General features: G+C 39.4%; 3 protein-coding genes across 3 annotated transcripts; 1 reads left to right on the top strand and 2 right to left on the bottom strand.

Moving 5' to 3' along the window:
* Positions 1–631: 631 nt before the first annotated feature.
* On the bottom strand, positions 632–4,869 carry gfral (GDNF family receptor alpha like). The gene is made up of 9 exons (XM_084076393.1): positions 4,822–4,869; positions 4,415–4,546; positions 3,797–3,952; positions 3,526–3,588; positions 3,112–3,427; positions 2,075–2,322; positions 1,681–1,761; positions 1,455–1,536; positions 632–1,360 (listed from the first exon to the last, which is right to left on the bottom strand). Exons 1-9 carry the CDS (start codon positions 4,856–4,858, stop codon positions 1,207–1,209), a joined length of 1,269 nt encoding a protein of 422 aa, XP_083932519.1. The 5' UTR covers positions 4,859–4,869; the 3' UTR covers positions 632–1,206.
* A 1,569-nt stretch (positions 4,870–6,438) lies between these two features.
* On the top strand, positions 6,439–10,005 carry LOC311058844 (uncharacterized protein). The gene is made up of 4 exons (XM_084076364.1): positions 6,439–6,590; positions 7,985–8,454; positions 9,065–9,224; positions 9,846–10,005. Exons 2-4 carry the CDS (start codon positions 7,996–7,998, stop codon positions 9,986–9,988), a joined length of 762 nt encoding a protein of 253 aa, XP_083932490.1. The 5' UTR covers positions 6,439–6,590; positions 7,985–7,995; the 3' UTR covers positions 9,989–10,005.
* A 16-nt stretch (positions 10,006–10,021) lies between these two features.
* On the bottom strand, positions 10,022–14,522 carry pdrg1 (p53 and DNA-damage regulated 1). Its single transcript, XM_084076366.1, has 5 exons — positions 14,406–14,522; positions 12,920–12,995; positions 12,756–12,830; positions 11,799–11,879; positions 10,022–11,158 (listed from the first exon to the last, which is right to left on the bottom strand). Exons 1-5 carry the CDS (start codon positions 14,487–14,489, stop codon positions 11,076–11,078), a joined length of 399 nt encoding a protein of 132 aa, XP_083932492.1. The 5' UTR covers positions 14,490–14,522; the 3' UTR covers positions 10,022–11,075.
* Positions 14,523–14,877: the final 355 nt, after the last annotated feature.

The following is a 14,877-nucleotide window of genomic DNA, read 5'->3' as shown; positions in this document are numbered from 1 at the left end:
TGATTACCATAGAAATATAGAGCTATTTAACACTTATTTTAACAAAAGAATATTACTTAAAGCACCTTTAACCAAGCCCTATTTCAAAACAGGTGAAAATAGAAGTTGTACAAGCTCACAACCTATCACACTACAATGCTCTTGAGCTTGTACCTGTATATCTGCTATTTTTGAACATCTATATTTTTGACTATTTCTGCCTATTGCAAAAATATGGATGACAAGTTGAAAGTGGCTAAGCTCTTAATCTGTTTTACAATGACAATAAATCTAAATGTGTTTTAAGTCTAAAGTCTTTATGGTAAATGTATTTTTAGTCCAAGCAAGTTATACCTTTTGGAGGTAGACAAGAGCATGTCATAATATTAGTGGTAATAGTTTTTCTGTTACAGTATGCCAAGACAAGCACTGAAAAGCATAACATAAGGTAAGAAAGTTCTGTGCAGTGGGAAAGAGTATAATTAAATAATAATTTAATGATATATTAGAGTGAAAAATACAAACGGAACACTGTTTACCAAAATGAGACAAATCACCACAGACAAAAAACGTATTCTTGACCAATGATAATTCACCATACAAGGGAGTATTAGGCTCAGACCTGGTGTGTTGCTAATTGGTCATTGGTATAGTCTCCTAATGACAGTGAAAACTATATGAAAAAACATGTTGACATTAATCACAGGACGAAAAATCTCAAGATTAAGTGTGCTATAACACACAGTGGTTCTCACATTGGTTCTCTTTTTTTCCTGTTTGTTTTATGCCCAATTTAGATCATGATACAAAATCACACAGAATTTTCTTTATGAACACAACAAATTTCACATTATATAATAGAGAATTATAGCACAGTTGCTTTTTCTTGAAATGTTGGTAATGATGACAGAAATAACAAGATTGTGGATAAATGCAGCTTAAAAGATTTTTTTTTTAGGAGGGTGGCTGGCTTCTCCCTTAGGGTTAGGGTGAGAGACTCAGTCATCTGGGAGGGACTCTGGGAGTACAGCCACTGCTCCTTTGCACACAAAGGAACCAGTCGAGGTGGTTAGGGTTAGTAAGGATGAGTCCTGCTCGTTTGCCCAGGGAGGTTTTCCAGACACACCCAGCTGGGAAGAGTTCGCGGGGCAGACCGAGGACCAGGTGAGGGAATTATCTCTCTATGCTGGCCCCCGAAACGCCTCGGGATCCCCCAGTCAGAGCTGGCTAATGTGGCCAGGGAAAGGGAAGCCTTGGATTCTCTACTGGAACTGCTACTTCTGCGACTCGACTCCGGATAAGCGGATGAAGATGGATGGGTGGATGGATAGATGCTTTTTCAGGAGACCTAAACCTTGTGTTATCCCTTCCTCTCAACATCCTATGGGTGAAAAATAAAATAAAGGAAATTATATATATATAATTGAATTGTAATAGATGTTTGTATATATTCTATATTGTCTTTATGTACTTACCCAACTTTATATAAAACAATGATGGTCACTAAAAGAACGACTCCAACAAGTATCACGTATGAAAACACATATAGTAACTGATCTGAAAGAACAAGCAGTAAAACAGACACATTTTTACCATGATACCTTATTTAATAATAAACTGGTCTTAAGAGTTATAATGGAAAACAAACATACTGATACATGTAATAAAGTTTATAATTCTGAATTCCAAATGGACACTTACTGGTTATCCACCTGTGACCTTCCTCTGATTCATTCATTTCTGACAGCTCATAAGGAGTGTTCATCTGTCTCCAAGGTATCGCTGAAAGTAACACAAAACAGCTCAAACAGGGAGTTCCCAGCGACCACTTCTTACCAACATCATGAAAACTTCTGTCGCCGTGGATTAACCCATTAAAATCGGGAAAGCATCTGTGTCATTTTATATTTTTATAGCGAACATTTTTAACTCAAGTCTTTGCTTCTGGGGGTCCCTGGAACAAAATATTTGAGATGGGGGTCCAAGAAACCCCCAAAAGTATATGTATTTGGGGGTCCTTGACGTGAAAAGGTTTGTTTATCTATATTAATTATAAGGCTTAAGCGGTTAAGAGTCAAACAACAATTGTACTCACTGAAGTGTGACCGATTATGGAGTACGTCATGAAGTATTTTGCACCTCTGTTCATCATTATTGTACAGTCCCATGCATGTACAAGGATACTGAAGCTCTGTGCCCATGGTGGCCACGAAGGCCTTTTTACATTCAACATCTGCACCATGGATAAGAGCTGGATCCATTTGACTGACACATTCATCAATGTCACTGCACTGTGGATATTCATCATGCCAGCATTTGGCCTGGTATGTTTTTAACAGCTCCCTGTGAAGTTGAAGAAAACATCTTATGGGTAATCAGGAAAACATGCACTTAAAATAAACAATTTAACCACTTGAACCCTAGCGACCCTATTCTGGGCATGTCATGATAGGCAAACATTCAGTGAAAATAGCTTGTAGATCGGCCTTTTTCCTGTGAAGAGATTTGATGTAGAGGGAAACATGAAGAGTTCCTGCACTACCCTTCTAAATGTTTTATTTTGGCTATGTTTGACATGTTTATATTTCCGTACCAATTATTTTATTTCAATTGTTTTTTTATAGATTAAATAAATTAGCTTGATTAACTGTTGCACCCCTACTTTTCCTAGACCCCAATCACGTAGCTTTCCCTGACAATGGTAGGAGTATACAGTGCATAGCACCCTCTGTTGTTTACTCTCTCTTTCACACACACTCTCTCTATATTTGCATTGTTGCTCCACACGCGTGCGTGCGTGCGTGTCCAAAGCGTCTATGGACCAGAGCTAGTGTAAGTGTTTAATAACCAGTTCTTCAAATCATCATCAGCTCACAACGCCTCGCAGTGCAAGGTGTTGTGAGCTTGTAGTTCTGCTATTTTCACAATATTTATCTGTGAAACCAAGTCAAACTAAATGTAATGCCTACAATTCCAAGTTTAGACCACTGAGTCACAAGGTCTCCCATCCCATCACCACACACGGTTTCACATTAGGGATATTACTTGGGATAAACTAAAAGTGAAACTGTATTAGAAGTTGCAGTCAGATTAGATCACGTAGAGTGAAATATGAATGATAGAGCTCGATACCTGCAGTTCCAATCCCCCAGGCAGTGGTTGAGCGCATCCAGGCAGGTCCAGGCCTCACCACCACACGTGCCACTGTGCAGAATGCTCTTGAAATGCACGCAGGCTTGATCCCACGGCTCACAGTCACACATGACGAGCATCTCTGCTACATTGCTGGGCATGCCACCATAGAAGTGTCTGGATACCTGCTGGCAGCGGGTGCTGTCGCACTGCTCTGGTGTACATGCATCTACAAGAGGTACCAGATACTTGTTGCAAATGTGGTCACTGATGCAGGCCGTCACTCGTTTCGAGCAGGATCCAGTGTTGTCATATACTAAAAGAAAACAATCAAATGAGCTCAGCTTTAGTCCAGCACAAAAAAAAGGAAACCTTTTTATAGTAGTTCATTTCAATCATTGACAAAATAATTACCATATTCTATGAGATCGCTAGATTGCCAGTCCATCAGTGGGGCACCTTTGTTTTGTTGAGCAACTGTACACATAATAGGATAGATGATTCACACAAATGTATGTTTGGAGATTTACACATGACTGCGGGACTTATCTACCAAATATCTATTACAGCCCGTCTATTGTTCAGGGTACCCATAATGTATCAGAGCATTCAGAGTTTGTTTAGTCAACAAATATGTAATTTTAGCCATTAATGCTTATCATAGAGCATAGTGAGAATACTGCACCTGGTGTTTGGTGGCATTGTGTGTTAAGCAGTTGTAGAAAGGCACAAAGCCGCTCCTCCCAGGCACACATACAGCCTTGCAGTGAAGGGAATCTTTCCAGTATGGACTGTACGCTCACATTACACGCCTTTGAGCCTTTTATTTGGCACGCTTCATCTTGTGTAACATATACAAAGAGTGAGGCAGAAAAACAGGATTTTCTTTTTACGCAAGCAAGCAAGGTCTTTTCTATACAACAGGTGTTTTCTACATCATAATGCAGTTAAAGGCTCGGCTCTATGATTTGTCAACAATATAGCTAAAACACTGGCCTAAAGTCATACACTGATACATTGTGGAAATTGTAAATTAAAAATAGACTTCAAATATACAATAAGCTTCCTTTTTTACTGTTCCCTCAGCAACTGAAGACAGGTGAAGGCCCTTAATCATTATTGATTTGGTTGCCACACTCAGACCATGCTCCAGGCTGTTGCCTCAGTATTAGATTTCAACCATATTCCAAGAAGTGCAATTGAATGCCTTGTTAGCTTTGTGTCCCAAACCATCATTGCTGTCACTACAAAATATATAATTCTCTACACAGCATTAATTATAAATAATACATGTAACTTTTACCTTTAACATCACATGTACCGCTGAAAAATGCTTGTTCGCTGCTGCAGAAGTCTGATATACAGGTATCCGTCAGAGAAAAACAGTCGGAAGGATGAGATGAAATCTTGATGCTCATTATCTGATGAATAGCTCCTGAAATAGGATAATGAAACTATGATTCATAATATTTCTATAGACCTTTTGGGTGACAAAAAGTTATAGTGTAACGTAACTAAAATCTGCAGGATTAAATGAAACCCACTTGTCACTAGGCAATTCAGTCATGATGAGATCAAAACGTTACAGTTTAGTTTTATTTTTTTTGCTAAATTCACCAAGTTCATTAACATGAGAACATTGTCAATAAAAATCTAATTTGATATCATAATAAACAGCAAAACATCACACTGCAATTAAGCCAGACTCACCTAGTGTTACTGCTATTGCCAAATATATTGGCTGCATGACAGCTGTGGTTCGTGTTGGTTAGGCAGGTCAAGTGGAGAGTTCCACATATGCTGTTCAGCTAAACACCCTTCATGACGTCATGTGTAGAAACCACCTCCACAGTCAACAATTTGAAATCAAGAGGCGCAAATGTAGCTCAGAATATAATGCCATTTAGGGAGTGTAAATTAATTACAATGCTGACCATGGAAAATAAGTGATATTTTAACTGGGATTTTGGTTATTTTGCAGTTGGCACAAAAAGTAGTAGTTTATTTGGTGGTTTGTTTTCAATTCAATTTATACGTTTTGTAATTACAACAAAAGATAAAGTGAATCTGGACTTTAGAAAATAAAACATTTGCAAAACACAAATCTGCATGTTGATGGGGAGATTGGAACTATAGTTCCAATTATAGGCATAATTATGTATTCCTATAATGTAGAATATCAGGCCTTTATTCTTTTAAGATTTAGACATATAGCAGCAGGAGTGCATGGACTGACAGAGGAACAACAAGGCCTTGTGAAATACAGCAGGGCACCAGCCAGCATGCCAATAATATGGGTTAAATGTGGGTTACATGTGGGTGGGTTACAAAAAAGAAATCATTATGCAGGATCAGCACAGTGTCACATATCCGGCGAGCAGCATTTACTCAAAGGATGCTTCAAAAGTCCAAAGACTCACCCCATCTACCAATCCATGCAGACATCTACAACCCACCCACTGCTCGACTTCCATCCAGGCGGCCAATTTGGCAAATGCAAAGGACTTTGCATTTGCTAAATAAAATAAGCACAGTGTCCTAAAAGAAAAAGTAGGGAAGGTGAGCAGACTACAGGAGACTATTTTATCCTGAAGAGACTGGAGGGGGTAATCAAAGGGTTGCAGTACAACAGGAGAGGAAAAGGGGATCTGGAGTTCATTCATGGTTACAGTAGGTCTATACATTGTGCTGTTGAAAGCAGGGGAACCAGAAAGAACAAAGACGATATTGGATGCAGCCAGATTATTCTTCAACATTACTGACACCAAGTCAGACAACTGTAGAAAATACTGTGGACCATGTAGTTTGCATTGTGAAGATATCACAATCCAGTAGATGGCGGTAATGCAATGACTATGGATGCCTGCCAACCACCATAAAACCCCAAAGAAGACAAAGAGCACAGATGTGTAAACCGAGAGAAGAAGAAGCAAGGTTGCCATGTCCGCTTATTATAAGCAACGTTGGGCTTGTTTTTCTGTGTAGTTGCTTGAAAGGTTAGATAGTTGCGGCTTGCTTATTTGGGCTCGTTTCCAAATATTGTTTAAACCAATGGTTCTCACCCATTTTCATGTCAAGGACAAGCCCATTAATATGTATTGTCCTGCATCTGGAAGTATTTTATGCCAGGGACCCCCCATACAAGATTTGTGTTAAAATGTATTCAATAATTGTTGGAAAACAGCAGATCTACAAGCTCACAACGAGTCGCATCACGGCGCGTTGTGAGCTTGTAGATCTGCTATTTTCATATTTATAGTCGCTTCTTTTGGGGTTGTTTTCATAGACCTGGTTGCTTGTTTCTCTCGCAAAACCTGGCAACGCTTCAAAGTGCACAGATGTATTTGGTTTGAATCGGTTTGCATACCGTCTATGGTTTGAATCCAGAGGACACTTCAGACTCATACCAGTACATTTTTGTCTGCTGAGAAACAACAACACAAATCTCTGCATTTTCTTAGAATTTCTGGGCGCACAAGGTAAGTTGTAGGCTAGGCTAATTTGTATCTAATCTTTTTCAAACGCTGCATATCTGATAGCCTTGGCTTGGATCAAGACGGTCATCATCGGTCATAATGAAATGACCGACAGTCTTCTATCAAGGCTAACATTTCTGATAGAACAGGGGTCTGGTCTCCCTTAGCTCTAGCTCTGGTCCATATTCTAACGCCATGGATCAGAGCTGGGTCTCCCCTTAGACCCTGTTTGTGTTTAGGTCCATAAGTGACCAGTGCTGGGTCTCTCCAGCTCTTCTTGAGCAAACACATTTTCAGGTGATGGTGAGAAAAATGTATCGGCTTAAAATTTCGCGTCACCATGTTGTGTTTTCCACCCCGAACTGACTAGTTGTGTGATTGTCGATCACCAGTCGTTGGTTGTGGTTAGGTCTCTAGGCCATGACAGTGTTGCCATATTTTGAGAGAGAAATAAGCAACCTGGTCTAGGAAAACAAGGCCAAAAGAGCACTTTATAAACAGATATGCTATCGGCTTACATGCTCACACAGTTGTAAGTTGCTGTGGATAAGAGCTCTAAATGCCTACATTTGAACACAATGCAGTAGTTGCACAAGGCAGTAAGTTAATTGAGTGGCAATAGCACGACATTTTCTTACATACCTGTATCTTTCCTTCCATGAATTCTTCTTATACTCCAAAAAAGGCTTTGTATAACTAAAACAAGACGTTTTGTCCCTTCTTGTGGTGGTTGGTTGAGTACCTCTTTTGAAATATACTGATTGGCTTTGAGCAACACAGCTGCAAGCATATAACTTACTTTTTCGATGAATTGAGTACAAAGGACCCCAATGGAAACAAGCCATAGGCTGTCTTGGGTTTAAAATCCTCTTAGCAGACTTTGTATTGAACTGTACTTTCCTGTGCTCAACTCAAAGTAGAAAGCATCAATAACAAAAATCACACCTGAGCCTCTCATCAACGACACCTGGCCTTATCTCAGTCTGTAGAGTGTGACAAAGCAACATCACACGATTAGATGGATGTAGATCAGAGCCTTCTATTAGAGAGTTGCGCCAATGAGGGGTCAGATTCAGAAACAGCGTCGGTCACGTGGTTCATGTAGCTGGAAATAGTGACAAGGAGCCGTCGACTTCAATGCATTCCATGAACTTCCGGTTTAGGGATTTGTCACTATTCGCCAATGTATGTGTATGTAGAAGACCTGGCCCGAAGAAGTGAACGGAGTTGGCGTAACTCTCTAATAGATGGCACTGATGTAGATGAGCTTCTACAATCACTTACAACCACCTTTAATCCTCAGTGACTGTAGTTACATTTGGGCACATTAAAAAAAGGGGGGGATTTTTATTTTTTTATACAAATCGAACTAAACTCAAAATCTTTGTCTGTTACAGATTGGGGGGAAATGGAACACTATGGTGATAGCTCTCGGTCCAAACGAAGACGCATTAATGCCAAAGTTGCAGAGCACTTGCAGGACTTGGTTGCATTTGAAACAGAGAGAGAGATTCTTGGGAGTGGGACTCCTAATGAAGAGTTGGAGTCTGCAGTGTACAATATAATGGACAGCCCCAGTGCGTCCCAGAGACTGAGCCACCACAGTGCCCCGGGTGTGAGCAGCAGCCCCAGTGCAGCCCCACAAGGCATGGGAGAGAATTTGTTGATCAAATTGGTAACTCTCCTGGAGGAAGTGAAGGACACCCAGAGGATACATGGTCAAATGTTAAATGCCCTGATGAACCAAAGGGAGGTTGTGGTGCCGTCGCTGGAACCACCCGAAGGAGCAGACTTCCCACTGACCACGATCCAAGATGTCGAATCCATGAATGAGAAGCTGTATGACTCAAAGTTCATGTCTGGAGTTGTAAGTTCAAAATCACGTAATCACTTTCACCCATTAAGACCTGAGGCCGATTCCACAAATGTCTTCTAAATCCTAACAGTTTTATGAAAAACCTATGTCGCTATATCAGTGGTTTTCAAACTTTTTCATGTCGAGAACCCCCAAAATTATATGTATTTGACCACATACCGCCATCTCAAAATCTGAGCTAAAATCCAAAATGACACTCTTTCCCTGTTTTAATGGGTTACTTGCTAATCAAGTTGCCGGTCTGCTGGGATCTTGCCCTTTGTGTGCATGCAGAGAAGGAGACTCCTTAAGTCGGAGTTACTTTGCTTGACATCTGAGAGGTGGGGGAGAATAGAATAGTGGGCAGTGGTAAGGCGGGACCTATTGGGATGTATTAAAGGGTGAGGATGACATTGGCAGAGGGCTGGAGGAAGATGAGGGTGGTCTTGTGAAAGAATTGCACGGTTAGGTAGCCTAAATCAATTCATAAAGTGCTGAATTGTGGAATGGGGGGCTATAGAGTAAGTGGGGTAAAGATGGAATGATAACGTAACATTGTTATATTAGCAGTTCACTTGATATGGCATTTCATCTCTGTTTTTACTTTTTATTATGCTTTCAGGTTGCCATGCTTGGAAACATAGGGGGTATTTCACTGGATGATGCAACCAGAAGAATGATGGCGTTCCTAATGTCAAATGAATTGGCAATCCAGTACAACCTTTTTGGACGTCATGGCAAGAACAAATTCCGAGACCTGCGACTTTTTGATGTCGTATATGGTAATTTTGAGTTTTTAATTGCTCAAAACATTTGATGTACACAAATACAGGTAAATGTATGTAGCTGCATGCTACAGCACACAGCTACATACAGCTGTATGCTGTAGCATAGAGCTGGCCTAAATGGTGCAAATCACAGTTTTCAATTTGCCAGTGCCAATGTGCACTAGCTTGTTTCTTTAATATAGTCTCCTATTGAAAAGTTTGTAATCACTGAGAAATGTATAGTAAAAAAAAAAGTTTACTTTTCATCCTCAGGTTTGAAAGTACAGCCAAGGTATTGGCGATGTTAAAACTCCAATTTCCGTTTCTTTTTTTGAAACGTTAAACAAAGAATTCTCCGTGTGCATGAATGATATCTTTATCTCTTATAGACCATATTTTCTGTCAGGTACTCTAGATATTCAGGTGAAATTTCACCCCATAGCACTTGGCTGTGTGCTCAGTAGGATTTAGATCAGGCAATTGTCATGGTCAATCCATTGGAGTTCCTTTCAAACAGCATACACATTTCTCATTGACTAAAAACGTTTGAACTGATGTTTGTCACTCATATGGAGGTTTCATAATCCAAAAATCAAGCTAGAATGACTAAGTTGGCTTCTTGTTGATTATTTTTAGGGGCACTAAAGTACAATGGACTCACTCAAGGAATTAACCAGAAGGATGCAGAGCTGGCTCTCTCCAAGTGGTTCACAGGAGCTCGTGATAGAGGCGGAATGAGAGCTCAGAGAGCACGGAAAGAGGGCTCGGAGAGCATTTGAAAAATAAAGACTGGAAGATGGGGCACTGTCCCAGTCGGCAAAGTGTCACCTGGTAGTACCAGGTGACCAATTGACACTTATTACTTGCACAATGTGCATAGACAATTGATTTTGACGTATGTCTGTCTTACGTTTCTGCGCATTTGGCAAGGCTGCTGCCTGCTACCGATATCACACCTGTCTTAAGAGGTTTATCATTACATTACAGTCATTTAGCAGACGCTTTTATCCAAAGCGACTTACAATAAGTGCATTCAACATAGGTAGGGAACAAAACTACTAATCACCAGAGCATTTCCTGCAAAAACAAGCAACCAAGAGTATACCTCAAGAGGTCCATCTGTACTTTTCTTTCTGCTATCTAAAATGTAATTTCTACTTCATTACGTCAGTATTGTTACTGTACGTAAAAAGATATTGTTTTTTTGTCTTAGCATTGTCTCTGTATAAACAGGTCCCAACATTTTACTGCTTTACCTGTATTGAGTGACAAATAAATCCCTCTTGATTCTTGTTCAGATTAGTTCCAGAATTATCTTTGAAAATGTGAAATGGCTCCACATACATTACATTGCCTGATTGATATTAAGCATGTTTAGACATGCCACTAAACGTATGCACTTGCAAAACTTTATACACTATTTTAATTTCAAATGATAGTGTTTACAGGAGTCAAACTGGGTTTGTGTCAAATCTACTGTAGTTCTCCCATTTAAATCAGATAAGTTCAGGTGGAAGTGGGACCCATGTTGGCAAAGGACCTTATATGGGCCGACAAATAGTAATCATTTTTATTTAACTATTAACAATGCAATGTAGAGCCACGCCTGACCTCACAGAAATACTTACTGTAAATTTGCAATAAATACAAGTGCCACAATTATCTCAAAGGAGGTATGCACCAACTGTTGAACTGAACTAACAGTGCTACTGATTTTCTAGAAATACGGCTTATGAGTTACTTAATGTCCAAACTGCAAGGCATTCAAACCACAAAATGGTAAAACTGAATCACAGCAGTGTGCACAGTCAAATCCTGAGTTACTTTAACTCAGAGGGTGTAGCCTTACAAATCTGAGCCAGAATGTCATCTCTTCAGTACGCTGTTAATGGCTTTGATTTCATCACCAGAGAGGGGGGAAAGGTTGCAGCCTCTCAGCTCCGGTTTACCTGCAAACATACATAAATCCATACGTTAGGGTGTTTATCCAATGGCAAGATTTGAACTAGTTGTAGTTGTAATTCTTTCTTTTCCTCAGCTGTAAAGATTTGTTTTCCGGTCAAAAGAGCATGTATGATTTGATTCATTATGGAGTCATAAGGGGGTGGCATCAATAAGACTAAAGGTATTTAGTTTTATTTGCTACGTGTCGATGGAGAGGCAAACTCCATATTTAGAAGTTAATATGACAGTGACATGAGACACTGTTAGACCCTGTCTTGTTGGTTGAACCAGGCAGGGACCTTCCGGTTTCTGAAACTTAGTATTTTGGCACAGATACTCCCAACCCAGAAGTAACCTATACAAAATGAATATTGCATAAGTTCTCAAATTTGACCCTTTGAACACTCACAACAATGCAGCTATTCCATGCTGCTACAAACTATTAGGCATTTATTTTCGACTGGTTTATATAGCACTTAAAACATAATACTTTGTTCACAAAGAAGCTGAAGTTAGAAAGTAAATGCCATCCCACACAGTGACAACCTTGTCTTTTCAATACTGAAATCTCAGCATTATCAAATGTCATGCGTAGCCAAACACATTTTATCACAACAAAGATTATTTTACTACTGTATATCTTACCTTGTATCTCATTGAGATGATTGACTTTTGCTTTTAGGCCTTTACGAAGATCATTTATTTCCTTGTCTAGTTGTTCTTGGTCTATGAATTAAGAAACAAAGATCAACAGGGTTTACAGTTCTACTCTAATTAAAATAATTCACCACTGAAGGCACAAACATAGGTAGCCTCAGCCTGTGATATAAATCTACTAATCTTTGTGTTAAATTGTGACTAGCCTGAATGCATCAGCGGTCAATTGTAACAGATTGTTGTAATTGTAACTAAGTAATATCCATGATTGAACGCAAACCTTGGCTGAGATCTGCAGACAAACACAATTAGCAGTTTCTGCTACAAACCAGAAAACAGCCTGCTTGGAATTACAGCTAACAACTTCTAAAACATGTTTTAAGGACCTTAAACATTTTAATAATAACATCTTTAAGTAGGTAGTAAAATGTCACCTTCAAAAAGGGATAGTTCACCCCCAAAATGACTTTTTATCCCTATCGATTAGTCACCTCATGGACACTTGAATTCATGGATATTCTTTTGTTTTTGTCGCATTCCTAAGCCAATAATTTGATGACCAGCGGACTGGTAGGCAGTGGCACAAAGGAGACTCTTTGTGTCTCCTACCGGAACCGCTGCTGGTCAAAACAAATAATATCCATGAATTCAAGTGTCCATGAGGTGACTAATCGATAGAAAAAAAGTCATTTTGAGGGTGAACTATCCATTTAACATACATCTCTAGACCAATACATGAAAAAGTCAGCTACCATAACTGTTCTCTTCCTGACTGCAGCATCTGCTGTTGGTACAAACGCCCCCTGACGCACTCAGGCAAAAGTCACCAGTTAACACAGAAACGAGTAGATCCATAAAGTGTAAGTACTTCCACTATAATGTTAATGAAAAACATTTCAAGGCAATTCAAATAAGAATGGGTATATAACATGGGACAGTCCTTACCTTTCTGAATCATCGCTTTTGCCTTTGATTTAGGAAATTTTATAAACATGTTTCCAAAGCAAACCTTCACTTTCCCTGAAAAAAAGAAAGAAAGAAACCACATATCAGTTATACAGTCTAAAATGGGACAAAGCTGATAAAGCAAATTAACCCGGGTCACTCACCTGAATCTGACGGGTCTTTCTGCAATGCATTCAATGCCTCCCTGTTTCTGTTTCGTTTTAGATCTAGATCCACAATCTGAAAATTCCACAGGCAAGTTGGTCTGACATGGTTATGAATAGGCCTGGCCAATACTGTATAACAGATATTATATTGATGTGTGGTACGAGACTAAATATTCTCTGGGATTTTGCCATTTTGGATATAATATTGTGACATGATGACACAAGTGTTGTATTTCCTGCTTTTAAATCAATTATTTTAGACCTTAAAATTAAAACAACAAAACAATCTAAACGTGTTTTAATGTGATGTGATGCCATTTTTGCCATATTTGGAGAGAGAGAAACAAAATATTGCAATATCGATAGAGGTATAAGGTAAAACAAATGTGATATTTGTACATATTGCCTTAATTATGAAGCCCTTAGCTTTGATCAAAATTCTGCATCTGCAAATAACAACAGGCAGCAGAGTAAAAACCGACCAGACATCTGGGGACTGTATGTGGCTTCATCCTCTGTTTGCCAATGCCTTTTATTGCTTTTTTCTATTGTACTGTAATTTGACTCTCAAAATGTTCTCTTTCATTTGTACTTTTCATTTTTATTCTCAAATGTGTTTATTATGCTCTGTCTTGATGTCTTATTTTATGTAAAGCACATTAGATTTCCTTGTTGTTGAAATGTGCTATACATTCATTTTCCTTGCCTTCAATACAAAAATCTCCAGATTTAAAAATATATAATTTTCTCAAGGACCTCTAGTACTGCTGGTTTTCTATCCTACCAGGACGTATAGTACTGCTGGTTTTATATGCTACTACCAGGACCTCTAGTACTGCTGGTATTCATCATACCAGGACCTCTAGTACTGATGGTGTTCTATCCTACCAGGACCTCTAGTGTTGCTGGTTTTCTATCCTAAGAGGACCTCTATACTGCTGGCTTTCTATCCTAGCAGTACTGCTGGTTTTCTACCCTAGCAGTACTGCTGGTTTTCTATCCTACCAGTACCTCTAATACTGACAATATTCTATCCTACCAGGACATAGTACTGCTGGTTTTCTTTCCGGTGATTTTCTATCCTACAACCAGTTCCTCTAGTGGAGCTGGTTTTCTATCCAATCAGGACCTCTAGTACTGTTGGGTTTATATCCAATGATTCACCAGTTTACAAACTATGTAGAAGTGTTAATACAAGGCAATTCTGGGTGTAATATAAACTCAGGAGAATCAGGGGCACCTAATCACGGCCTGGGCTATTGATGAATATGATGTAAAATGAAGAAAAATATACACATGCCCGGTAATCTCATCTGAGATGTGACAATAAAACTGATTCTGAGGCACAGACAAGAGCCAACAGAGGCTAACGTAGCCGCTAACGTTGGCTATCGCTATCGCCACCTTACTGCGATAACAAACGTTAACACAAAGCTATCAGTTGACCAAAAACAAGCTGCATTCATTCTAACGTTATAGTTACTTGTTGTTTGCTGGAGAGAACGTCCTCCGCAGACTCTTCAACCTCTGACAAATACTGCAGAACACGCGTAGAATCCGCGTCCATGGTAAATCATGTGTTGCTATGAAAATACGGCCGATTAGAAACGACGTCTGACAACTTGCAATGATTCGTTCCGTGCTAGAACTACACTGCGTGACTATTTAAAGCAGGGGTCTTCAACGTTTTCAGGCCAAGGACCCCTTGGCTGAGAGAGAGAGAAAGCAGGGACCCCCATTATATTGTATAAAGTACTTTTTTATTTTCATAGATTTCATAGGCAGCTTCATAGACTTGTTTCACAGCACTATCATTTTGGATTCATGTTAATGTGTATTTCCAGACATTTAACCATGCTCTAAAGACAATACTTAAACCTGACCTTTCACTCTGTACTTTCTGTACTTTCACTCATTTTTCCCCCTATACCGAACCACTTTGCCGAAGATAGCAG

Source organism: Gymnoscopelus microlampas (assembly GCF_963454915.1).
Source record: "Gymnoscopelus microlampas genome assembly, chromosome: 13".
Lineage (NCBI taxonomy): Eukaryota > Metazoa > Chordata > Actinopteri > Myctophiformes > Myctophidae > Gymnoscopelus > Gymnoscopelus microlampas.
Note: the sequence above shows the minus strand (reverse complement) of the source record. Positions and strands in the feature narration are given on the sequence as shown.